Genomic DNA, 27240 nt, shown 5'->3' on the forward strand with positions numbered 1-27240 from the left:
CCAGGTTGGGTTCTGCACTGACCTCATTCTTACGTGTGTGTTAGTGCTACACTATGATAACAGTGCGGTTATTGTGGTGTGTGTGTTTGTGTTTGTACAAGACACACAGGAAGAGGATGTGGGTTTTTGTGAGAATGCGCGCGCGTGTGTGTGTGTGTGTGTGTGTGTGTGTGTGTGTCTGTGTGTAAATATTCTTTCTGTCAGTTGAAGTAAATCATTCTGTTTTGTGTTTATTCTTGTTTGTGCGTCTTTATGATTTTCTTCTGATTTTTTTGTACCTATTTAGTGTTTCATTTCTACACGCCTGTTTTGTTTTGTTTTTGTGCAGAGCTCTGTGTTCTGTCTGTAACTGAAGTCCAAGAGCTGTGTGTGTTTATGTGAGGAAAGTTCCTGGTGTTCAGAGTCAAGTTACGCAGCTGATTAAGAAATAGAAAATTCAGACTGAAGAAGGAAATAGTGTTTTGTTCTGCTGTCAGAGTGACGACGCTGTAACATAAAAGCAAAACTCAGTTTAAAAACTGAAAATAAAAAAAACTAATATGATGCGAGAGAGAAGATTTTATGCACAAAATATTCACTGTTCCAGATAAGCTGTGTGTGTGTTTAATGTGCTTGTCTTTAATTTTAATTTTGTGAGGGTGTTTATCGTGTGTTGGTGTTTGTCCGGTTTATTGCGTGAACACACTGTTGTGAGTGTGAACAGCTGCTGTTGTATCTGTAAGAGCTCGGTGTGTTCAGAGCCAAGAAACATCAAAACACACACACACAGACGAAAGTGAGCATTATCCTGCCAATTATCCTCAGTATGAAAGTGAGAGACTGTGTGTGTGCGTGTGTGTGTGTGTGTGTGTGTGTGAGAGAGACATAAGAAGGGAGCAAACAGACACACTTCATCACGAGATGAAGAGACAGAGGGCACTTATTTTTAAAAAGCTATTGACCTTTTGACTTCGAGACAGAAAGGCAGGAAGTTTGTGTGTGTGTGTGTGTGTGTGTGTGTGTGTGTGTGTGTGTGAGACTAAGCTATTTTTCGGACTAGCATCCTGAAAGCTGGAGCTGTACAAACATGTCTCTCCTCTGCAGGAAGTAAATGGATCACTTCGTATTACACACACACACACACACACACACACACACACACACACTGCTTTAAAGGAACAGTCCACCGTATTTCCATAATGAAATATGCTCTTATCTGAATTGAGACGAGCTGCTCCGTACCTCTCCGAGCTTTGCGCGACCTCCCAGTCAGTCAGACGCAGTCAGACGCGCTGTCACTCCTGTTAGCAATGTAGCTAGGCTCAGCATGGCCAATGGTATTTTTTGGGGCTGTAGTTAGATGCGACCAAACTCTTCCGCGTTTTTCCTGTTTACATAGGTTTATATGACCAGTGATATGAAACAAGTTCAGTTACACAAATTGAAACGTAGCGATTTTCTATGCTATGGAAAGTCCACACTATAATGACAGGCGTACTAACACCTTCTGCGCGCTTCGGCAGCGCATTGATACGGAGCTCAGATATCAATGCGCTGCCAAAGCACACAGAAGGTGTTAGTACGCCTGTCATTATAGTGCATAGCATAGAAAATCGCTACGTTTCAATTTGTGTAACTGAACTTGTTTCATATCACTGGATTGGTCGCTGGGGACAGTGGTGATCAGAGATTGGTCGCTGGGGACAGTGGTGATCAGAGATTGGTCGCTGGGGACAGTGGTGATCAGAGATTGGTCGCTGGGGACAGTGGTGATCAGTGATTGGTCGCTGGGGACAGTGGTGATCAGTGATTGGTCGCTGGGGACAGTGGTGATCAGTGATTGGTCGCTGGGGACAGTGGTGATCAGAGATTGGTCGCTGGGGACAGTGGTGATCAGAGATTGGTCGCTGGGGACAGTGGTGATCAGTGATTGGTCGCTGGGGACAGTGGTGATCAGAGATTGGTCGCTGGGGACAGTGGTGATCAGAGATTGGTCGCTGGGGACAGTGGTGATCAGTGATTGGTCGCTGGGGACAGTGGAGATCAGAGATTGGTCGCTGGGGACAGTGGTGATCAGTGATTGGTCGCTGGGGACAGTGGTGATCAGTGATTGGTCGCTGGGGACAGTGGTGATCAGAGATTGGTCGCTGGGGACAGTGGAGATCAGTGATTGGTCGCTGGGGACAGTGGAGATCAGTGATTGGTCGCTGGGGACAGTGGAGATCAGTGATTGGTCGCTGGGGACAGTGGTGATCAGTGATTGGTCGCTGGGGACAGTGGTGATCAGAGATTGGTCGCTGGGGACAGTGGTGATCAGTGATTGGTCGCTGGGGACAGTGGAGATCAGAGATTGGTCGCTGGGGACAGTGGTGATCAGTGATTGGTCGCTGGGGACAGTGGTGATCAGTGATTGGTCGCTGGGGACAGTGGTGATCAGTGATTGGTCGCTGGGGACAGTGGAGATCAGTGATTGGTCGCTGGGGACAGTGGAGATCAGAGATTGGTCGCTGGGGACAGTGGAGATCAGAGATTGGTCGCTGGGGACAGTGGAGATCAGAGATTGGTCGCTGGGGACAGTGGTGATCAGTGATTGGTCGCTGGGGACAGTGGAGATCAGTGAACATTACCAACAGATAGAGTTGTTCCAGTAAAATGGCTAATGTGGTGTAAAAAGTCACCAAAATGTGAAAGTGTTCCTCTTTAAACAGTGATTATCAGTGAACTCTGACATGGATGCTGCACTATGACCCTTTCATGTTTCCTCTTTTTATTAATGAACAGAAGCAGTTCCACTTCATGCTGTGGAAGAAAATTAAGTTTGATTTTCTCTTTCACGTCGTCTTTTAACACTGAATGTAACCTATCACTGATTTGGCACTGTTACAGAGTTGAACATTTTCTTTTTTTCTGTAAAGCTGTAGCTGTGAGTGGATCGAGTGTTGACCCGAAAGCCCTCATCCAGCGAGGACCATTATCACACTGAATTCATTATATTACATAATAATAGCTTTAGATGTCAAGTTCAATTAAGCGTATTAAAGCAGCTTCTGCTGGAGACGAGGTTAACCGTGTGACACGCTCTCCGGTGACATATTTATTTTATCCTCTGTGTGTGTGTGTGTGTGTGTGTGTGTGTGTGTGTGTGTGCGCGCATGTGAATAATAGATGTAAAAATGTTCCCCTGAAGATTCACAGTCATCTATATTCTGCTCATCTTGGAGCCACGGAGCTCCTCAAAGATTTCACCTCTGACCTTCTGTCTCAGTGGCTGTGTTCAATTTATTCTAGCTCACTCTCTGGGGGGGGATTGTCCCTCTCTCTTCCATCACTGGTATCTTTCCCTCCTCCTTGTCTTCACACACACACACACACACACACACACACACACACACACACACACACACACAGTTGCAAGGCTTTCTGTGTCTCATGGGAATAAAAAATAATGATAATAACAAAAAAATAACCTACACGTGCTGCTAGCTACGGCTTCTCTCAAAAAATTTAATAACTTGCATAATCCCAATGTTTATCGTTTGTTCCTAAAACCAAAATTCTTTGTTGGGTCGCTTGATGACTGCACCTGACCTCAGGTCTTCTCTCAGCAAAGAAAGGAACATAGTGATGGGAAGAATGAGGCTCGACCCTAGGAATATTGATGTCCCCAAAATGAACAACACAAGCAGCGGTATTACAGTCAGGTCCATAAGTATTTGGACAATTGCACAATTTTTGTAATGTTTCTTCTGTAGTCCACCACAAGGGATTTGACATGAAGCAATCAAGATGTAATGGAAGTGGAGAATTTCAGGATTAATTCAAGGAGTTTAACAAGAATATCACATTAACCATTTAGGAATTACAGACATCTTTTAACATCGTCCCACCATTTTCACACGATCAAAAGTAATTGGAAAAACTAACACTACAGTTGAGGTCAAAAGTTTACATACAGTGCCTTGAAAAAGTATTCATACCCCTTGAACTTTTTCACATTTTTCCACCTTACAACCACGAACTTAAAAGTTTTGTATTGAGATTTTATGTGATAGACCAACACAGAGTAGCACAGAATTGTGAAGTGAAACGAAAATGATAAATGGTCTTCAAAATTTTAAACAAATAAAAATCTGAAAAATGTGGTGTGCATTAGTATTCATCCCCCCTGCGTCAATACTTTGTAGAGCCACCTTTTGCTGCAGTTACAGCTGCAAGTCTTTTGTGGTATGTCTCTACCAGCTTTGCACATCTAGACACTGACATTTTTGCCCATTCTTCTTTGCAAAATATCATGGTCACTCTGGAGGAGCTGCAGAAATCCACAGCTCAGGTGGGAGAATCTGTGCACAGGACAACTATAAGCCGTACACTCCACAAATCTGGCCTTTTTGGAAGAGTGGCAAGAAGAAAGCCATTGTTGAAAGACAGGCATAAGAAGCCATGTAGGGGACACAGCAAACATGTGGAAGAAGGTGCTTTGGTCAGATGAGACGAAAGTTGAACTTTTTGGCCTAAATGCAAAGCGCTATGTGTAGCGGAAAACTAACACTGCTCATCACCCTGCACACACCATCCCCACTGTGAAACATGGTGGTGGCAGCATCATGCTATGGGGATGCTTTTCTTCAGCAGGGACAGGGAAGCTGGTCAGAGTTGATGGGAAGATGGATGGAGCTAAATACAGGGCAATCCTGGAAGAAAACCTGTTGGAGGCTGCAAAGACTTGAGACTGGGAAGGAGATTCACCTTCCAGCAAGACAATGACCCTTAACATACAGCCAGAGCTACAATGGAATGGTTTAGATCAAAGAATATTGTGGGTGCAATCAGTTAATTATTGATATTAAGTGATCAATCTCGTTAAATCAGTCTCATTAAATTTTGAAGGTCAATAATTAAAATGAATCAATCCCATTGAATCATTTAATTTGACTCGTTTGAATTGAATCATACCATAGAATCACTCTCATTTGAAGTGAATCGTTCAGTGAATCGTTCAATGAATCATTTAGTGAATCATTTAGGGAATTGTTCAATGAATCATTTAGGGAATCATTTAGTGAATCATACCATTAATCCTGGTGCTTAATAATAAATTACCAAACAGCTAAATTATGGTACATTTCCAAATTATTAAGATCACTTACCATATTATATAACATTTGCACCCTTTTTGAATTCTTTGAGAAAATTGGGGACTTCAGATGTTGTTCACACAAATAAACACAGTTTGTTTAATAAATGAATTTATTATACAAAGATAAAAAGATAAATCAATATATACAAGCAGTGAAGTGTGTGTGTGTGTGTGAGAGAGAGAGAGAGAGAGAGAGAGAGAGGGAGTGTGAAGGACTTGACCATGTGTTTAGCCTCGTGTAGCTAACTACACGTGGTGGAGGCCTAGCTTGTTGGTAGCTAAACAAAAGAATGTTATCTAAACAGAACAAAGGATTAGCTCTGTGTTTAGCCTCGTGTAGCTAACTACACGTGGTGGAGGCCTAGATTAGCCTTGTGTTGCTAGTATGTGTGTTTGTGAAAGGCCCTATAGCCTAGCTAAAGTGTGTTTGTTAGGCCTGATGGCTTGCTGAGCACATGGTAGGCCTTGATTAGCTTTGTGTTGCTAAGCAGACAAAAGCGAAGCTGTAGCTAACCCACTAGCTCATAACCATACTGAATCCACTGAAATCTTAATGACATCAAGATGTATAATAATGAGAACTATATGTTAGTAGTAAAGAATAAAAGAGAGAAGCATGCGCAGCCTATCTATTAAACAATTGAGAGAACATAGAACCAAAATAAATCAACACGCTGCGTGTTCAACAGTGTAACAATAAACCTGGGTTTAAATTCACACTATTTCAAATAAAAGCAAATTCCTAAGACTATCCTAATTATGCCCAAATGCCAAAATCTTACTTAATCCTGCCTTTAGCAAGATATGAAGAACTATTCGCCGGTGTAGTCTCGGGCCTCGCCGTGGGAGCACGTGAGCCGCTCGTGATGGAGGCGGAGAAAACTTCCGGGTCCAGCGGAGCACTTGGGTGGTTCCCGTGAAAAACAGAGGGTTCTTGGTCCGAATCTCAGCGTTCGTGAGGAAAAGTCTCTGATCAGAATCAGATGCACAGCGCTTTGAGTTAAAAAGGATTCAATCGCTTCTTAACTTTTAACTGCCTGGGCTGCAGTCGTGACGTCACTTCTAATGCAAGTAAACCGGTTGTAACTCAGGTTGAGTTTAAAGATCGCGCGACTCTAGAGTTTACCTTTGCCAAGGGTAAGAAGGAAAATCGCGCTGAGTGATGGATCTTGCAAGAAAGAAGACGTCTTTTTGGGGTGGAGAGCGCGCCTCTTTATACATCCAGATCCATCGGAAGCCAGACGTGAGAGAGCAAAGATGGAAGCGTTGTCCCATTGTTTTATGTTTCCTTGTATGATGACGTAGATGATCCCGCCCACGCGTGACGTAGGTCACACGGAAGTGGACTGGGAATTGTAGTTCTGACACAAGATGGCGGCATGATACCTACAGTCCCCCTTTTGGTCTCAGGGGTATGACGGAGTCGTAGCACTGAGAGCACCGTATCGTATCATCGCCGTGTCCATAGTCCTTGAGGTAGACTTGTCCTGTGCAGTCCATGGTGTCCTGCGGAGACTGTGTAAACTTGTGAGTTCCAGTAAGACAGTTGGAGTCAGAGGCATTTTGGGCATAATATAATCACTATGGGCATTTTGGGCATATAATCATTATCTAACTAACTAGATCAAAACCACATCAAAAAAATTAAACATTGAACATGAAACATGTAGTATTCAATTTCTTATGCATAAAAAAAAACAAGAAAAGAGAAGAAATGAAGGAAGGAAAGAAGTATTAGTGTTTGGGTTGGCAAACCTAATCTTCTGGGAAGGTGATAGCAGTGGGGGGGTCTGGCTAGAAAGCGTGCGCTACTGCGGCTAGCTGTCGGGGACACAGACCATCTTTATCTAGCTAGGTGTGTAGTGTTATGTATGGGTTGCCTGGGCAGACCCAGTGGATGTCTTTCGTGAAGGTGCACATCTCTAAGTTTTGTGGATTCACAAAAGTGAGGATAGCACTGCCAAGACTATATGCCAGGTGTATTTGCGATGAATACACACTAGTAATAATAGCGGATTTTAGTATTTTATCTACCATGTTATACTGAAGGGTTATTACTTCATTGGGTTGGTGAAGTCTGACCGGGAATGTTAGTGTACGCTTATGGTTGAGTGATACGTACAAACTAGGTGGACAGGATGGGCCTAGCTGTCGTCCACCCCCTTTTGGAGTGAGGACTGTTCAAAAGGTTTGATTCGATTATCGTGGAAATCGATATGAAAGCGTTTAATTAGGCCTAGATGTCCTAATGTGATATGCGACGGGGAACGGTTTTCCCACGATCGAAAGGTCTCGACCAGGGTGGTAGGAACTTCTCTGAGATTCGAGCGTAGTAGGCTTTGTGTCCTTCTACTCTCGAATCGAGATTCTTTTGGGCACCTGTAAAGGTTGACTGTAGGTGGCATCGTAGGTCGGCGACATGTTGATGTGCGGTGTATGCAATCGCGACGCTTATGGCCTCTGGTTTGTATAGGAGATGCGGGGGAAGAACCGACTCTCGCCCAGTCATCATCCCATAGGGTGTGACTTCAGTGGCGCAATGAGGGGTGGACCGAATGGCCCTTAGCACCAAGGGAAGTTTCACGTCCCAAATTTTACCATGGTTTGTGATATACTTTCGCAGCATGTTCACAACGGTTTGAATGGCTCGTTCAGCCTGACCAGAAAATTGAGGGTGGTACGCGATATGGAATTTCACCTCGACGCCTAACATGTTCCACAGCGCAGCCATTACACCAGCAGTGAAATGGGTGTCTGTGTCTGAGTCGATGGATAGAGGGAGATTTTTTTTTTTTTTGCCACTAGGGGGAGTCGCGATGTCGGGTGTTTCGACACCGGACTCGGTGTGCCAAGACATGAACTGAAGTTAATCAGAAATTTGATCTCGCGTGGCGCTTGGTTGATCAGTGTTCGCACTAATCTCGTCGCAATAGTTTTGTGCATATTTTGTGGGATCCAACGACTGTGGGGTTTTGTTTTGTGTAAAGCTGACTAAGTTTATGTCGCAGGGCTTGGTTGGGATTGGGTCGCCTTGTGAGAGCCGTGTGTCTGAGAGATGATGGTGAAGACTTTAGCGCACATGAAGTGCGTTTTGTGTGTTTGCCTTCGCCACCAGGGGGGGCCCTACATCCTGACCCTCGCCTGCTGTTTCAGAGGGATCTCCTCCCCCTTTCACAAGATATACCCGTGGTTCCTGGCCTAGTCATGCCAGTGAATGGCCTTTTGCCATTTTTCTTGGGCTCTTTTGTTTTATCTGTTGAGGGGTCTGACGTCTCCTGTAACAGTTCTTTAATCTCAGCCAACTGGGCTTTTAAAGAGTCCAGCTCTGAGTGGAACTCACCAGGTTGGTCTGAGTCACTGTGTTGGTCGTCTCTACCCTTGCTTTTAGAGCTACGGTCGGAACGCTTCTGCCGTTTCTGGTCAGAGCGGGGATGACGGTTTTGCTGCCAACCGTTTTGTTCCCTACGACCCTTTTCATTTGATGGGCGATTGCCATCGTCACTGTGGACTCGCCCTCGGTCCCTCCTGGCCTTACCTTGTCGATTTTTCCACTCACCATTGTGATGGTTCGGCAAGGATCGGGCTGGACCGGAATTCTTCCAGGTGGGTCCCCCTTTCGGTGCTTCACCTCCTTCTAAGGTTAGCGGGGGCTTGTCCTCACCCTGGAGGCTAAGGACCCTGGGTTCATCATCGTTTCCGTTTGCGGTTTTGACGATGGTCTCCCAGGTCATTTGGGCTAGTCGCCTAATTTCCCTCATCGAATAGCGACCTTGTCGACACGTCAGTGTGACATGGGTCCGCACGCTTGGGTGGAGGTTATGCAAGAAGAGAGATATGAAACCTCTATCTTCTTCCAACCCTGGTGCACTACTACCTTGGAAATAGGCAGTACGTAGCCGTCTGTAATATTCACGAGGCGCCTCAGACCGTTTTTGTTTGACTTGTAATGCACACAATATCGCGGAGGTTTCGTCCGTGTATGGCGCATATTCTTCCCTCATGTAATTGCGAAGTTTCGAATAACTATCGCGAATGTTTGGGGGTAGTGTCTCTAAAAAGGCACGAACGCTACTACTGGAGGTCTTCCAGATTAGTTTAAGTTTTTCACGTGTTGTGGCGTTCGGCAGGTCCATCAGGCATCGATCAATTTCTCGTAAATAGTTATTTACATTTGTTCTTTGATTGTCGGGATCGAATTGTTCGACATCTTTGGCAAGTAGGTCAATTTGCCGTAAACGAAGGGTTTGGTGCACGTCCTTGTGCGACCTTCTTGGCTCTTCTGAGTACTCACTGTCTGAGCTACTCTGGAATCGCTCCCGCTTCGCACGAGATGCGTGGTCTGATTCGTCTGGAGATGGATCAGGGAGACTGAAGCGCACTGACCTAGGTGTGCTACGGGCCTGGGCTCGGGATGAGCGCAGGGCGGCTCCATCCTGGCTAGACGACGACGGAGTCGTGTAGCGAGTTGATGGAGTTTGGCGGGATGTCTGGTTCTCGACCAGATCATTTACGGTGTCCGGTTCGGACGCCTCTTCCCGCTCTGAGCTTTGGCACATTGTTGGGGGTCTTTCACGCCCCTCGCGCTGCTCTTGGGGGGTCTGCTCCTGGGCAGCCCTCTTAGCAACCATTTCGGCTTTCTCTAGCCGTTTGGTGCAATTATCAAGGGAGGTCTTCAAGAGCTCACACTCCCTATGTAAATCATTATGATCGGCTGTCAGCTTGGCGTTGCTGGTGGTCAGCCTTTCAACCTCTCCGCGAAGGCATCTGATTTCTGAATCAGCATTTTGGAAGTATGATAGGAATAGCTTACCTAGTGCCACTTGGACACTAATAGTTGTTCTTTTTGGATCTCTCATATGTTTGTTTGAATTGTCTAGGTTGTTTTGGCATTCACTCTCACTCGTACTTAATGTTTGCCTTTTCGGAGGCAGAGCAGTGAATGAGGTCTGCAATGACCTCAAGGAGAGACACGTCTTGAGCGTTGTCTTCCATTTTTGAGACATGAGGGGATGCCATTTTACTTAGGCTGGATGTTAGATAATTAATCAAGTTAATTATTAATTTAATCATTATTAATTAACTATGTAATTAATTATGAAGGTTTATTTGGAAATGCTCTCTTATCCTAAGTTGAATAGGTTATGAGTATTGGTGATATGGTTATCACACTACTGTTATCCGTTTTAACACACCTGGGGATATACCTTAGCAGGTGCTGAATTAAACTGATAGTTTATTTGTTGTTGAACAACAATCCAGAAGTCAACAAACCAATCGCCTCACACGGGGCACCATTTTAACTGTGGGTGCAATCAGTTAATTATTGATATTAAGTGATCAATCTCGTTAAATCAGTCTCATTAAATTTTGAAGGTCAATAATTAAAATGAATCAATCCCATTGAATCATTTAATTTGACTCGTTTGAATTGAATCATACCATAGAATCACTCTCATTTGAAGTGAATCGTTCAGTGAATCGTTCAATGAATCATTTAGTGAATCATTTAGGGAATTGTTCAATGAATCATTTAGGGAATCATTTAGTGAATCATACCATTAATCCTGGTGCTTAATAATAAATTACCAAACAGCTAAATTATGGTACATTTCCAAATTATTAAGATCACTTACCATATTATATAACATTTGCACCCTTTTTGAATTCTTTGAGAAAATTGGGGACTTCAGATGTTGTTCACACAAATAAACACAGTTTGTTTAATAAATGAATTTATTATACAAAGATAAAAAGATAAATCAATATATACAAGCAGTGAAGTGTGTGTGTGTGAGAGAGAGAGAGAGAGAGAGAGAGAGAGGGAGTGTGAAGGACTTGACCATGTGTTTAGCCTCGTGTAGCTAACTACACGTGGTGGAGGCCTAGCTTGTTGGTAGCTAAACAAAAGAATGTTATCTAAACAGAACAAAGGATTAGCTCTGTGTTTAGCCTCGTGTAGCTAACTACACGTGGTGGAGGCCTAGATTAGCCTTGTGTTGCTAGTATGTGTGTTTGTGAAAGGCCCTATAGCCTAGCTAAAGTGTGTTTGTTAGGCCTGATGGCTTGCTGAGCACATGGTAGGCCTTGATTAGCTTTGTGTTGCTAAGCAGACAAAAGCGAAGCTGTAGCTAACCCACTAGCTCATAACCATACTGAATCCACTGAAATCTTAATGACATCAAGATGTATAATAATGAGAACTATATGTTAGTAGTAAAGAATAAAAGAGAGAAGCATGCGCAGCCTATCTATTAAACAATTGAGAGAACATAGAACCAAAATAAATCAACACGCTGCGTGTTCAACAGTGTAACAATAAACCTGGGTTTAAATTCACACTATTTCAAATAAAAGCAAATTCCTAAGACTATCCTAATTATGCCCAAATGCCAAAATCTTACTTAATCCTGCCTTTAGCAAGATATGAAGAACTATTCGCCGGTGTAGTCTCGGGCCTCGCCGTGGGAGCACGTGAGCCGCTCGTGATGGAGGCGGAGAAAACTTCCGGGTCCAGCGGAGCACTTGGGTGGTTCCCGTGAAAAACAGAGGGTTCTTGGTCCGAATCTCAGCGTTCGTGAGGAAAAGTCTCTGATCAGAATCAGATGCACAGCGCTTTGAGTTAAAAAGGATTCAATCGCTTCTTAACTTTTAGCTGCCTGGGCTGCAGTCGTGACGTCACTTCTAATGCAAGTAAACCGGTTGTAACTCAGGTTGAGTTTAAAGATCGCGCGACTCTAGAGTTTACCTTTGCCAAGGGTAAGAAGGAAAATCGCGCTGAGTGATGGATCTTGCAAGAAAGAAGACGTCTTTTTGGGGTGGAGAGCGCGCCTCTTTATACATCCAGATCCATCGGAAGCCAGACGTGAGAGAGCAAAGATGGAAGCGTTGTCCCATTGTTTTATGTTTCCTTGTATGATGACGTAGATGATCCCGCCCACGCGTGACGTAGGTCACACGGAAGTGGACTGGGAATTGTAGTTCTGACACAAGATGGCGGCATGATACCTACAATATTCATGTGTTAGAATGGCCCAGTCAAAGTCCAGACCTAAATCCCATTGAGCATCTGTGGCAAGACTTGAAAATTGCTGTTCACAGATGCTCTCCATCCAATCTTGCTCGCTCTGTCAGTTTAGGTGGACGGCCATGTCTCGGTAGGTTTGCAGTTGTGCCATACTTTTTCCATTTTTGAATGATGGATTGAACAGTGCTTCTTGAGATGTTCAGAGCTTGGGATTTTTTTTTATAACCTAACCCTGCTTTAAACTTCTCCAGAACTTTATCCCTGACCTGTCTGGTGAGTTCTTTGGTTTTCATGATGCTGTTTAATCTTCAGTGTTCTCTAACAAACCACTGAGGCCTTCACAGAACAAGTGTATTTATGCTGAGAGTAAATTACACACAGTAGGACTCTATTAACTAATTAGATGACTTCTGAAGGCAATTGATTGCACTGGATTATATTTAGAGGTATCAGAGTACAGGGGGCTGAATACTAATGCACACCACATTTTTCAGATTTTTATTCGTTTAAAATTTTGAAGACCATTTATCATTTTCGTTTCACTTCACAATTATATGCTGCTCTGTGTTGGTCTATCACATAAAATCTCAATAAAAAACTTTTAAGTTCGTGGTTGTAAGGTGGAAAAATGTGAAAAAGTTCAAGGGGTATGAATACTTTTTCAAGGCACTGTACTTAGACATGAATGTCATGGCAATATTGGGCTTTCAATAAGTTATGAAAAAACAAGAATTTGGAGTACAAGTTTTAATTTATTTTGTGTTTTCTGAAATCAACAAAGGGTCAAAATTGTACATAGACCCACCGAATATTTGGTTAAATGTCCATTCGTGAGTTTCACCTTCACCAGATGCTTTTGTTTGCCATCAACAAGCTTCTGTCAGAATTCTGGTTGGATATTTGTCCTCTCTTCTTATCAGAATTGGTAGCGCTCAATTCAGTGTGTGTGTTTCCTGGAACAGACCCAACTTTTAAGCATCATCCACATATTTTCGATAATGTTGAGATCAGGACTTGTTTTAAGTTTAATGTTCTCCTGCTTTGTCCTCCACAATCAGCTCTGATGTGTGTTTGGGGTCATTGTCCTGTTGGAGCACGTTTCTGATGGTTTGAGGTTATGCTGAAGAATTCTGAGGTAGTCTCCATCATTCCATCCACTTTGTGCAGTGCACCAGTTCCAAAGTGTGATGCTACCACCACCACCATGCTTACCAGTTGGTACCGTGTTCCTTTGTACCTCTGGTCATTGTGGGCAAACAATTCAATCTTTGTTTCATCCTGCCATACACCTTTCCTCCAGAAGGCTTTTTCTTTGTCCATGTGTTCAGCTGTAAACTTTACTCGAGCTTGAAGGTGTTGATTTTGGAGCAGGAGCTTCTTACTTGGACACCAGCCTTTCAGTCCATGGTGATGTACAGCTCTCTTGACTGTAGACAATGTTCCAGAAGCTTCCAGTTCCAACCGAACCAATTTCCTCTCAGCTAAGGGGGACAGTTTAGGTCTTCTTCCAGCAAAGTGGCTTGGCAAAGTAGCTCCCACAGTTTGGACACCTCCCAATAACTTGTACTTATATACAATTGTTTGAACAGTTGTTTAGAAATGGCTCCAAGAGATATTTCTGAGTGTGTAAATCTGTGATCCTTTTTCTCAGATCTGTGCTGAGCTCCTGGGACTTTCCCATTGCATTGTGTGTTGGTCAATCCAATGAGTGTCATCTCATCTCATTCTCATTATCTCTAGACGCTTTATCCTGTTCTACAGGGTTGCAGGCAAGCTGGAGCCTATCCCAGCTGACTACGGGTGAAAGGCGGGGTACACCCTGGACAAGTCGCCAGGCCATCACAGGGCTGACACATAGACACAGACAACCATTCACACTCACATTCACACCTACGCTCAATTTAGAGTCACCAGTTAACCTAACCTGCATGTCTTTGGACTGTGGGGGAAACCGTAGCACCCGGAGGAAACCCACGCGGACACGGGGAGAACATGCAAACTCCGCACAGAAAGGCCCTCGCCGGCCGCTGGGCTCGAACCCGGACCTTCTTGCTGTGAGGTGACAGTGCTAACCACTGGACCACCGTGCCACCCCCAATGAGTGTCAAACAAACCCTTTTTATGTTGTGCACAGAGAAGCTACCAGCTGCAGTCAATCATCATCATCATAGGAAGTGAAGAGGCCTTGGCAAGATAAGACATTTTGCAACTTTCAACTCCACTGAATTAATTATCTAAGTGGATGTATGTAAATGTTTGACTCTGTATGTATAATTTTTACCCTGTGTTGATTTCAGAAAACCCAAAATAAAATATAGCTGCAAGCAGCAATGCAGGGCCAAGCAGCCACATGCTAAGAGATTGATGTTATGTTGGAGAGATGGTTATAACTTGTACTGACCTTGAAATTTTTAAATGACCTTCAATGGGGCTTCAAACTTCCTGTTTGGCGATTTGTAAATCCTAAGCCTAAGTTGCCATGCCAACAGATAGAACTGACAAGGCAGACGGTCAGAGGCACGCACAGGAAGTGTTTACAAGCAGAAATGTACCTCCAATTTTGACCTGTTAGCTTTTTTGCTAATTGCAGTGCCCCCTATGGAACAAATCTCACCAACTTCAATTTGCATGCTTTGGAGGGGGTACTGGTCATGTGTACCAAGTTGGGTTCCAATCCGTCAAAGGGCTGCCGAGATATGATCTCACTTCCTGTTTGGCGATTTGTAAATCCTAAGCCTTAGGTGCCATGCCAACAGATAGAACTGACAAGGCAGACGGTCAGAGGCATGCACAGGAAGTGTTTACAAGCAGAAATGTACCTCCAATTTTGACCTGTTAGCATTTTTGCTAATTGCAGCGCCCTCTATGGGACAAATCTCACCAACTTCAATTTGCATGCTTTGGAGAGGGTACTGGTCATGTGTACCAAGTTGGGTTCCAATCTGTCAAAGGGCTGCCGAGATATGACCTCACTTCCTGTTTGGCGACTTTTAAGACGTGTTTGATTGGCTGTCACGGCCAAACAATGAAAGATATCAAAAATCCATTCATGTTTTTTGTGAGGCTCAGTCCAAAGATGCTATATACCGAATTAGAGAAAAATTGGTCAAAAATTGAGGGAGGAGTAGCATTTTTATTGTTTTTCACAAAGTTCAAAATGGCGGGAAACTATTCTGGCAGAAAATGACGTCATAGGGTGCGTTGGATTCGTCATGGCCCAAAGATTCCAATGATACCAAGTTTTTGAAAATCGGACGTACGGTGCAAAAGTTACAAGCAGAAATGTACTTGAAACTTTCACCTGCTGGTGGCGCTAGAGGGTTGGGGGTGGGGACCTAAAATTTCTTGAAGGCAATCATGAGACTGTCTAGAATGTGGGTGCAGACCACTTTTTGGGAAACTCCAACTAAATTTGCAGAAGGAGAAGCATTTTATTGATTTTCACAAAATCCAAAATGGCAGACATTCTATTCTGGTGGACATGACGTCATAGGGTGCTTTGGATTCGTCTTGGCCCAACGATTCTAGGGATACCAAGTTTTTGACAATCGGGCGTACGGTTCAAAAGTTACAAGTAGAAATGTACCTCAAATTTTGACCTGTTGGTGGCGCTAGAGAGTTTGAGCTGGGGATCTGGATTTTTTTATGGGGAGTCCTGGGATAGACTAGAATCTGTGTGAAAAATTTGAAAACATTCCTATGAAGGGTTGCCGAGATATGAGCTCACTTCCTGTTTGGCGACTTTTAGGACGCGTTTGATTGGCTGTCACGGCCAAACGATAAGAGATATCAAAAATCTTTGCATGTTTTGTGTGAGGCTCAGTCCAAAGATGTTATATACCAAATTAGAGGAAAATTGGTCAAGAATTGAGGGAGGAGTAGTATTTTTAGTGTTTTTGACAAAATTCAAAATGGCGGGAAAAATCTCCGGGCGGAAAATGACGTCATGGGGTGCGTTGGATTCGTCTTGGCCCAAGGATTCCAGGGATACCAAGTTTTTGAAAATTGGACGTACGGTTCAAAAGTTACAAGCAGAAATGTACCTGCAACTTTGACCTGCTGGTGGCGCTAGAGGGTTGGGGTGGGGACCTAAAATTTGTTGTGGAGAATCATGAGACTGTCTAGAATGTGTGTGCCAAATTTGAGCATTTTCCTACGTACGGTTCTATGGGCTGCCATAGACATCCCTAAGGAGAAAGTTGAATTGTGAAAAAAAAGAAAACCTACAAACACATTAGGGGCCTTCGCCAGCTTCGCTGCTTGGCCCCTAATAAAAAGTTGTGCACCAAATTCTTGTTTTTTTTTCCTACACTGCAGAAAATGATCTCTTGTTGAGAGAAAATATCTTTAATATGGGTGAATTTATCTATTATTTCTTATTAGAAGTTTACTAGAACTCAAATATAAGATTATTTAGCTTACTTTGAGACACTTTTACTAATTTCAAGCCTTAAATTCTCTTATTCTATTGGCAGATAATTTATGGAATCAATTTTGTGCCAAAATGTTCATACAATACTTTTGAAATATCAAACAAAAACAGCAAATCAAAATACAAAAAAAAGTCACTTTTTTTAGACTGGCAAACAAATTATTCGTGTAATCGTGCAAAATATCAGTCTATTACTCTTCAGAAACCTTTTATTTTTGTTCCGCGGCTCTCTCAGTTTTGTTTGACGTAATTTATTTTGGTTGCGATTCCAGCTTTCTCGTTTGCTCTCCCTGACTTTTTGCTTGCAGTTTTGGCACAAACTTCACGTGTGGGCGGGCTGTCCAGGAATGCATTCCCATTGGCTAACTTGTGTTTGACTGACAGCTATGCTCAGCCATTCCCCCGGAGGCTGTTGCGGCCATTTCCTACTCGGATTCTGGCGGACTGTTTGACGAGTGACCGATCCATTGACGGTAAACAAGGATGGAGTGGACTTCAGTGGCGACTATGATACTGAATTTACACGTTGAATTAATTCAGTATCATAGTCGCCACTGAAGTCCACTCCATCCTTGTTTACCGTCAATGGATCGGTCACTCGTCAAACAGTCCGCCAGAATCCGAGTAGGAAATGGCCGCAACAGCCTCCGGGGGAATGGCTGAGCATAGCTGTCAGTCAAACACAAGTTAGCCAATGGGAATGCATTCCTGGACAGCCCGCCCACACGTGAAGTTTGTGCCAAAACTGCAAGCAAAAAGTCAGGGAGCGCAAACGAGAAAGCTGGAATCGCAACCAAAATAAATTACGTCAAACAAAACTGAGAGAGCCGCGGAACAAAAATAAAAGGTTTCTGAAGAGTAATAGACTGATTGATATTTTGCACGATTACACGAATAATTTGTTTGCCAGTCTAAAAAAAGTGACTTTTTTTTGTATTTTGATTTGTCGTTTTTGTTTGATATTTCAAAAGTATTGTATGACCATTTTGGCACAAAATTGATTCCATAATAATTTTGCTTCTTTCTAGAATTGAATGCTTAAAATGAGCAAAATTATCTGCCAATAGAATAAGAAAATGTAAGGCTTGAAATTAATAAAAGCGTCTCAAAGTAAGCTAAATAATCTTATATTTGAGTTCTAGTAAACTTCTAATAAGAAATAATAGATAAATTCACCCATATTAAAGATATTTTCTCTCAACAAGAGATCATTTTTTGCAGTGTATTAAAGATGTCTGTTGTATAATCATTCTTCTACGGGGAAAAAAAATTCAGGGAATCACTGAAAAATTACTGAAAGCCCAATACATCACATTCATGTCCATTTATGTAAACTTCTGACCGCAACTGTGTAAATATAAGCATCATTATAATACTTGGATGCAGTTCCTTTGCAGTCAACGGCTGCCTGAAGTCTGGAACCCATGGACATCACCATATGCTGAGTTTCCTCCCTTGAGATGTTTTGCCAGGCCTTTACTGCAGCCGCCTTCAGTTACTACATGTTTGTGTTTCTTTCTCCCTTCAGTTTTCTCTTCAGTAAATGAAAAGCAGCTCAATTGGGTTGACTGACTTGGCCATTTCAGAACATCTCATTTATTGGCCTTGAGAAGCTCTTGGGTTGCTTTCATGGTATGTTTTGGGCCATTATCCATCTGTACTGTGAAGCACTGTCCTATCGGTTTTGCAGCATTTGACTGAATCTGAGCAGAAAGTAAAACTCTACTCTGTACACTACAGAACTCATCCCGCTCCTTCTATCAGTGGTCACATCATCAATAAACACCAGTGACCCAGTTCCACTGGCAGCCGTACATGCCCATGTCCACCATGTACGACGATGATGTGGTTATGCTTTGGACCATGGGCCCTTCCTTTCCTTCTCCATACTCTTCTCTTCCCATCATTCTGGTTTGAAGAATCTTCCTCTAGAACTCATCAGGCTTTCTAGTGAAGTCTAATCTGGCCTTTCTGTTCTTGAGTGTCCCAGTGGTTTGTATCTTGAGGTAAACTCTTTATATTTACATTCCTGAAGGCATCTCTTGATTGTAGACTTTGACAGTGGCACACCAACTTTCTCAAGAGTGTTCTTGACTTGGCTAGATGTTTCAAAGGCTTCACCAAAGAAATAATTCTATGATCATCCACTTTAGTTGTTTTCCATGGTCTTCCAGGCTTTTTGGTGTTGCTGAACTCACCAGTGCATTCCTTCTGTTTAAGAATGTACCAGATTGTTGAGGTGGCCACTCCTAAAGTTTCTGCGATCTCTCTGATAGGTCTGTTTGTTTTTTCAGTCTAATGATGGCCTTCTTCACTTGTACCAACGCCTCTTTAGGCTGCATATGGAGAGTTCCCATGAACAGCTACCAAATACAAATTCAACTCCAGACCCTTTAAAGCTGAAAGTCGACACTTCAGTCACATCTTGATGGCTTCATTTCAATTTGACTGTGGTGGTGTATAGATGCAACATGATGAAAATTGTGTCACTGTCCAATTAATTATGGACAAGACATTTAAAAGTAGCATTGTATCTGCTACTTATTATTATTATTATCATTATTATTATTATTATTGTGTTATTTTTATGGAGGTTATTTCCTGCTGCTCTCTCAGTAACAGACAGGTGTGTGTGTGTGTGTGTGTGTGTGTGAGAGAGAGAGAGAGAGTGTCTAGTGTGAGGTGATGTAAACACAGCTCTCAGTGAGAGTTAATTAAAGGTGTGTGTTACCGTTGACAGCTCAGTCTGCTAACTCTCTCTCACACACACACACACACAGAGTCACTGCAATTTAAATCCATAATAATCATTACTGAATCTATTTACAGGTACATCCTCAATTCCAAAAAAGCTGCGATTCTGTGTAAAACGTAGATTAAAACAGAATGTGATGACCTGCAAATCATGGAAACCCGATATCTCACTGAAAATAGTACGAAGACAACATATCAAATGTTGAAACCAAGAATTTTTTTTTATTTTTTTGAAAAATGTATGTTTAATTTGAATTTGATATCAGCAACATGTTTCAAAAAAGTTTCAGAAAAGTTGGGACAGGGGCGTGTTTACCACTGTGTTTCATCACTTCTACTTTTAACAACACTCTCTCAACGTTTAGGAACTGAGGAGACCAAGCGCTGTAGTTTTGAAAGAGAAATGTTGTCCCATTCTTGCCTGATATACAATTTCAGTTGCTCAACAGTGTAGGGTCTCTTTTGTCGTCTTTTGTGCTTCATAATGCAGCAGATGTTTTAAATAGGAGACAGGTCTAGAATGCAGCAAGCCAGTTTAGCACCCGGCTCTTTTACTACAGAGCCATGCAGTTGTAATACACTTCAGCTCAGTCCATCGTAAAGAGCTCGGGTCCAGAGAAGGCAGTGTTGTTTCTGAAAATTGTTTATATCTGGTTTTAACTTGCATTTGTGGATGCAGTAATTTCACAGACGATGGTTTTCTGAAATGTTCCTGAGCCCGTACAGTGATTTCCACTTCAGGTAACAAACACTGTGATTGGCTACTGCTGCTTTAATTGACAAAAGGAGAAAGTCCCTCCTACTATTTTTTAATGTTCATGTTGATCTGCAGTACAAAGTTTAAATAATCCCCTTTTTCTTTGTGAATTGGTTTGTTGTTTTGATTCACTGTAAATGATTCAGTGAAGTGTCAGATATCACCAAGATTTGATTTTATTTTGTCTTGTCTCTTTGGGAAACTATTAAAATGATGTAAAGTTAGCGGAGCTAAGCTTAGGTGAAGCTTGTATCGGCTCTGACTCCACCAATCATAAGGCTTGTATCACTCACCCCACCCACACAACTTTTACTAAAACTTGACACTGTGAGAAAGCTAAATTAGCAAGTGAAAGCTAACCTAGCTAATAAAGTGAAAGCTGAGTTCACAGGCAAAGCGAACATTAACCTAGCAAGCATAACTACTATGAAACTCGATAACTGCTGTTGCTACAGTCTCAGACAAAGGGCTGCCAATCAAGCTGCTCATTAGAATATTAGGCCACACCCACCAGGCCCATCACAGATCAGTGACTACGTTTACATGCACGTCCAAATCGAGCTGCTGTTGGTAATCGAGCAAAGGGTCCCAGCAGGGGTGCCAGAGAAATCCAATCCTACATGCACAAGTGAAATCGGGCTATTGTGCAAGGTGCATTGTGCACCCGAGCCACACGTGGCGCTACACGCCCCATCGTGTTGGTACACTTCCGGTTGTCGTCATGAAGAAGAGCTATAGTGTTGCCAGATACTGCTGACGTTTTCCAGCCCAAAACATGTTCAAATCCGCTAAAATGCACTTAAAACCCCCAATCTGGCAACACTAGCAGTTCCGTGTTCAAGCTGTTAGGCTTGCTCTAACAGACTATGGCTACAAACTGTCCGGCGCAGACCACTGTTTTGTAAGAAAACTTATTTTGCACAATAATATTTTTCTAAAGTCCATTTTTTGCTTACAAAAAAATATTTTTTTTTGCTTACAATTTAACTTGTGTCTTAATAAACACACAAAAAGTTCAGTTGTTTTTATTGACATTCTTCAGATGTTGGACACACACACACACAAATACAATGACTTGTTTATGTACACAATTCACAGCTATGCAACAGCTGTACAGATGTATTTGGTGATACAGTAAGTGAGCTAAATTTTAACAGTGCAAACAATGCCACAAAAAGAAAAGATTCATGCCGTTGTCATGATTCGTTGTCATGCCGACCGAGGCTGTTGTGTTTCCCGCTTGTGGTCTCGTCACTCGTCACTTCCGGAAGTAGCTCGACAACTAGCTCGATAGGGTTTACATGCGCAAAATAGCTCGGCAGAAATCGCATAAACTAGGTCGTGTAGCTCGATTCCGAGAAATCAAGTTCGGTTCAATTTCAGCCGAATTAAGGTGTATACATGGCATTTTGAACTTCGATTTCAGTCGAGCAACGGCAGAAATTCGATTCTCTCTATGTGCATGTAAACGTAGTGAGTGTGATCAGTGATCCAGCTCCTCTCATTCTCATTCTCATTATCTGTAGCCGCTTTATCCTGTTCTACAGGGTCGCAGGCGAGCTGGAGCCGATCCCAGCTGACTACGGGCGAAAGGCGGGGTTCACCCTGGACAAGTCGCCAGGTCATCACAGGGCTGACACATAGACACAGACAACCATTCACACTCACATTCACACCTACGCTCAATTTAGAGTCACCAGTTAACCTAACCTGCATGTCTTTGGACTGTGGGGGAAACCGGAGCACCCGGAGGAAACCCACGCGGACACAGGGAGAACATGCAAACTCCGCACAGAAAGGCCCTCGCCGGCCACGGGGCTCGAACCCGGACCTTCTTGCTGTGAGGCGACAGCACTAACCACTACACCACCGTGCCGCCCTGATCCAGCTCCGTTTTGAGTGTTTTATCACATTTTCATATGTTCTTTTTTTCGTTCAGCAGAGGAACGGCTCAGTGAAGCTGAACGGCAGCAGGAAGGAGAGGAGGTGGGAGACAGCGGCCGCTGTTAAACGACAGAAACCAGCAGAGGAGGAAAAGGAGGAGGAAGTGAAGGATGAGATGGAAGAGAATGGCTTCGACCTGCCGAATAACACAGAGCACACGCAGGAGAGACTGCTGCAGAGAACCTACTCCAACAAGAGCAAACGGGTCAGTGCGCGCGCGTGTGTGTGTGTGTGTGTGTGTGTGTGTGTGTGTGTGAATGCTCAACTATTACTCCCCTAGCTAACAACATACTGACCACAGGTGGCTAGAGTGCATGATTCAATGATTCACTGTGAATGATTCATTTAGGAATCAATTCATTTCTTCAATTCAGTGAAATTGACACGGTGAACAGTGACGACATGTTTATCAGGTTGGAGACAAATAAATACACAAACTAGATAATAAAACACAGATCAGGTAAAAACAGTGCACACAGTGGAAGCAGTGAGAGGTGATAGTTTTTACTTCACGCTGTATCATAGCTAGTTAGAGTTATGTAATAATCTGCAGTGTCTGTATGCAAATAGAAAACTTCGTCTCAGACCTCTGATACCTCAACGTGTGAAACCCGACTCTGAAAACGAGGAATGATCCAACATAAATCCTGCCATGAACCTTAAAATTCAGAGCATTTTTAGAAATCATCATCACCTTCAGTCCGACGATGTTTGAACAGAACGCTGCTGTACTGTCTTATCATGTGATTTATTACCGTAACATGATGAGCAACACTGGGGCTGCTAAACAGCTTAGTTACCATGGTGACAAAGACTTTTAAATCACCACAGTGATTTAATTACCTCGCCTGGGATGGAGTCCACCAGGGGGCAGCGTATTGTTGTCGGTTGGGTTTCTTTGTTTTTTTGTTAACGATATTACGGGAAAACGGCTGGATCAATCTTCATGAAACTTTCAGGATAGATGGTCATTGGTCTCAAATAGAACCTCCAACATTTTGAGGGTCGTCCGGTCAAGGTCACCAAAAAGGTCAAGATCATTTTTGTTGTATCTATTGCCTCATATAGAGGCGCGAGCCACGACGTCATCGTGCTGTAAGAATGTAAGAGTGTAACAGTCGTGCACTGCGCATGCGCATATACGTGTTCCGATTAAAATGGCCGGTGAGTGTATACAATTCGGTTCACCATTCGAAATAAATGGACTAGACTAAAGAAATCGCTTTCAGACATGTTTATGCTTATGACACAGGGAAAGTGCGTTCCACTGAGCTCTAGCGCCAGGCCATTTCCGGGAAATAAGAGTTTGGGTCAGCGTGTGTGTGTCAGCCTCGGTTCAGAGGTTTCAGTTTCGAAAACTGTAAGAGTAGAATAATATAAAGTACAGACACTTGGTATACTTTACTTCTGTGATTTTTAAATTGCTCATTTTTGGATTACACTTCATTTTTGTGGCTACTGCCTCATAGAGTAAATATATATACAACCCCGATTCCAAAAAAGTTGGGACAAAGTACAAATTGTAAATAAAAACGGAATGCAATGATGTGGACGTTTCAAAATTCCATATTTTATTCAGAATAGAACATAGATGACATATCAAATGTTTAAACTGAGAAAATGTATCATTTAAAGAGAAAAATTAGGTGATTTTAAATTCATGACAACAACACATCTCAAAAAAGTTGGGACAAGGCCATGTTTCCCACTGTGAGACATCCCCTTTTCTCTTTACAACAGTCTGTAAACGTCTGGGGACTGAGGAGACAAGTTGCTCAAGTTTAGGGATAGGAATGTTAACCCATTCTTGTCTAATGTAGGATTCTAGTTGCTCAACTGTCTTAGGTCTTTTTTGTCGTATCTTCCGTTTTATGATGCGCCAAATGTTTTCTATGGGTGAAAGATCTGGACTGCAGGCTGGCCAGTTCAGTACCCGGACCCTTCTTCTACGCAGCCATGATGCTGTAATTGATGCAGTATGTGGTTTGGCGTTGTCATGTTGGAAAATGCAAGGTCTTCCCTGAAAGAGACGTCGTCTGGATGGGAGCATATGTTGCTCTAGAACCTGGATATACCTTTCAGCATTGATGGTGTCTTTCCAGATGTGTAAGCTGCCCATGCCACACGCACTAATGCAGCCCCATACCATCAGAGGTGCAGGCTTCTGAACTGAGCGCTGATAACAACTCGGGTCGTCCTTCTCCTCTTTAGTCCGAATGACACGGCGTCCCTGATTTCCATAAAGAACTTCAAATTTTGATTCGTCTGACCACAGAACAGTTTTCCACTTTGCCACAGTCCATTTTAAATGAGCCTTGGCCCAGAGAAGACGTCTGCGCTTCTGGATCGTGTTTAGATACGGCTTCTTCTTTGAACTATAGAGTTTTAGCTGGCAACGGCAGATGGCACGGTGAATTGTGTTCACAGATAATGTTCTCTGGACATATTCCTGAGCCCATTTTGTGATTTCCAATACAGAAGCATGCCTGTATGTGATGCAGTGCCGTCTAAGGGCCCGAAGATCACGGGCACCCAGTATGGTTTTCCGGCCTTGACCCTTACGCACAGAGATTCTTCCAGATTCTCTGAATCTTTTGATGATATTATGCACTGTAGATGATGATATGTTCAAACTCTTTGCAATTTTACACTGTCGAACTCCTTTCTGATATTGCTCCACTATTTGTCGGCGCAGAATTAGGGGGATTGGTGATCCTCTTCCCATCTTTACTTCTGAGAGCCGCTGCCACTCCAAGATGCTCTTTTTATACCCAGTCATGTTAATGACCTATTGCCAATTGACCTAATGAGTTGCAATTTGGTCCTCCAGCTGTTCCTTTTTTGTACCTTTAACTTTTCCAGCCTCTTATTGCCCCTGTCCCAACTTTTTTGAGATGTGTTGCTGTCATGAAATTTCAAATGAGCCAATATTTGGCATGAAATTTCAAAATGTCTCACTTTCGACATTTGATATGTTGTCTATGTTCTATTGTGAATACAATATCAGTTTTTGAGATTTGTAAATTATTGCATTCCATTTTTATTTACAATTTGTACTTTTTCCCAACTTTTTTGGAATCAGGGTTGAACAATATATATATATATATATACAGGGCTCGAAATTTGCGGAGGTCCGGTCACCCGAGGCGACTTAATTTGTCATTTGACAGGTAATTCCTGTCCCTAGGCAGCCCGGCTGGCTAGTTGAAAATAAAAAAAATATATATGAAGCGAAGATTCAGACACACCATCAACTAAAGCCGCCACATATTAAGCGTGTGTCGTGTCTGTGTTAATCGATGTGTTTATCGGCAGGATGGAAAATACCGAAGAATTCTGAATCATATCGTGTACGAGTCAGACTGTCGGTTTTTCACTACTGCGCATGCATATAACGCAGCTCGTTGAATATCGTGTTAATCACATGTAGTATTGGACCAGGTGGGTGGAGCATAGAAGCACGGCAGGCCAGAACTGAGTTCTCAATTAACTATTTATTGCTAGCTTTTCAGCCTTTTATCACTTCCCAGCTGCACGCACACACACACACACACACACACACACACACACACACACACGTGTTCTGGTTGGGGAGAGAGAGCTCCCTTTCTCTGCTCTCCTCCCCTTTTAAAGGGCGCGGTCACTGGGGAAGACACACAAACACAGGTTAATCCCCATCAGGTGCAATGATTCCACCACTTACCTTCCCTGACTCCGCCCTCCATTCACAGACCGACGCTTGGCCACGCCCCCGCTGCCATATCACATTATTAAATTCAATAGATGTGGCCACATTATCGCCCATTTAAACACGTGTGTTTTTGTTGTTGTTTACATCTACATCTGCCAAAGCTACGTTGCGATGTGGAATTTTCTGAAAGGTGTACAGAAACCGCCAGAGACGGGGACAAAGCGACCTCTGTCTGAAGAAGAGGAAAAAGGCCGCCGATAAAGCGTACGAGAAGGAGAAACGACAAAGGACTGATAAGCAAACGTGGGAGCAGGGTAGGCCTTGGCTGCGATACGATTTTTATGGAATAATTAATTTTTTTCAAGTTGATTCCTAGTCAATATGAAGCTCCGAATGCTTTCTCTCTCATAAATGGTGAAATACAGAAAGCATGTTGGACATATTTTGGGTGCTATAGTCATGATAGTAAGTACATTTGTTTTCAATACTTATACACCAAGTTGCCAAGTTTTCCAATATATTATTATTTGTTGATATTATATTATGGTGCTCTGTGTTGTTCTCATTTATGTATTTAACAACAGTATCAAAATACTCGGGTCTTGAAATAGATACACATTAGTCATGAACAATGGTAACGACTCTCTTTTGCATTATTTTTGATAGAAGTAAAATTCAGACATGAACAAATTTTGGCGAGTTGATGTTCTGTTTGGCTAGTAGGGATGAGCGAGTACAGCATTATCTGTATCCGTATCTGTACTCAGAGTGGGCGGGGCCTAACCCAGAAGTGGGCGGAATTTAACCAGGAAGTGGGTCTGGTTGTCTTGAAACGGGCGGGGCTTTAACCAGTATGTTATTTTAAGCATGCAATTGATATGGGTTGATCAGAAATTGTTATATTTATTGCTGATTAGAAAACTATTTACAGGACAGCATCAGCATTGAGCTTCAGATCAGTGGTTTTGATCACGATAGCAAACGAACTATTTACAGAACAAGTTTTGCAACAATGAATACAACACATACGGTTGCAATTATGAAATGAAATGTAATGAACAAGAGTTTTCATACTCAACATAACTTTCTTTTTTTAACTTTTAATTTTTTTATGATCAGTGTGATTTTTTTTTTTTGGTTCTTTTTTATTTTTTTTATTTCCACACCAGGTGTGAGTGTGTGAGTGTGTGTGTGTAGCTTAATTTGTAATATTATTTATACAGGTCCTTCTCAAAAAATTAGCATATTGTGATAAAGTTCATTATTTTCTGTAATGTACTCATAAACATTAGACTTTAATATATTTTAGATTCATTACACACAACTGAAGTAGTTCAAGCCTTTTATTGTTTTAATATTGATGATTTTGGCAAAAAAGTAAAGGAAAACCAAAAATCCCTATCTCAAAAAATTAGCATATTTCATCTGACCAATAAAAAAAGTGTTTTTAATACAAAAAAGTCAACCTTCAAATAATTATGTTCAGTTATGCACTCAATACTTGGTCGGGAATCCTTTGGCA

At 42.5% G+C, this 27240-nt stretch overlaps 1 protein-coding gene across 10 annotated transcripts in view; it reads left to right on the top strand.

Moving 5' to 3' along the window:
• fbrsl1 (fibrosin-like 1) overlaps positions 1 to 27240 on the top strand; it is a 458282-nt gene that overhangs the window by 54919 nt on the left and 376123 nt on the right. For 9 of the 10 annotated variants that reach the window (XR_009651461.1, XM_060907558.1, XM_060907552.1 and 6 more), the window contains exon 2: positions 22023 to 22232. Coding sequence is in view for 9 of the 10 variants with exons in the window: in XM_060907558.1 (XP_060763541.1) it covers positions 22023 to 22232 (210 nt within the window). In the remaining variant the exon portion in view is untranslated. The remainder of the gene's footprint in view (positions 1 to 22022; positions 22233 to 27240) is intronic. The other variant, XM_060907553.1, reaches the window with a different exon arrangement.

This window comes from Neoarius graeffei, chromosome 24 (assembly GCF_027579695.1).
Source record: "Neoarius graeffei isolate fNeoGra1 chromosome 24, fNeoGra1.pri, whole genome shotgun sequence".
Taxonomy (NCBI): Eukaryota; Metazoa; Chordata; class Actinopteri; order Siluriformes; family Ariidae; genus Neoarius; species Neoarius graeffei.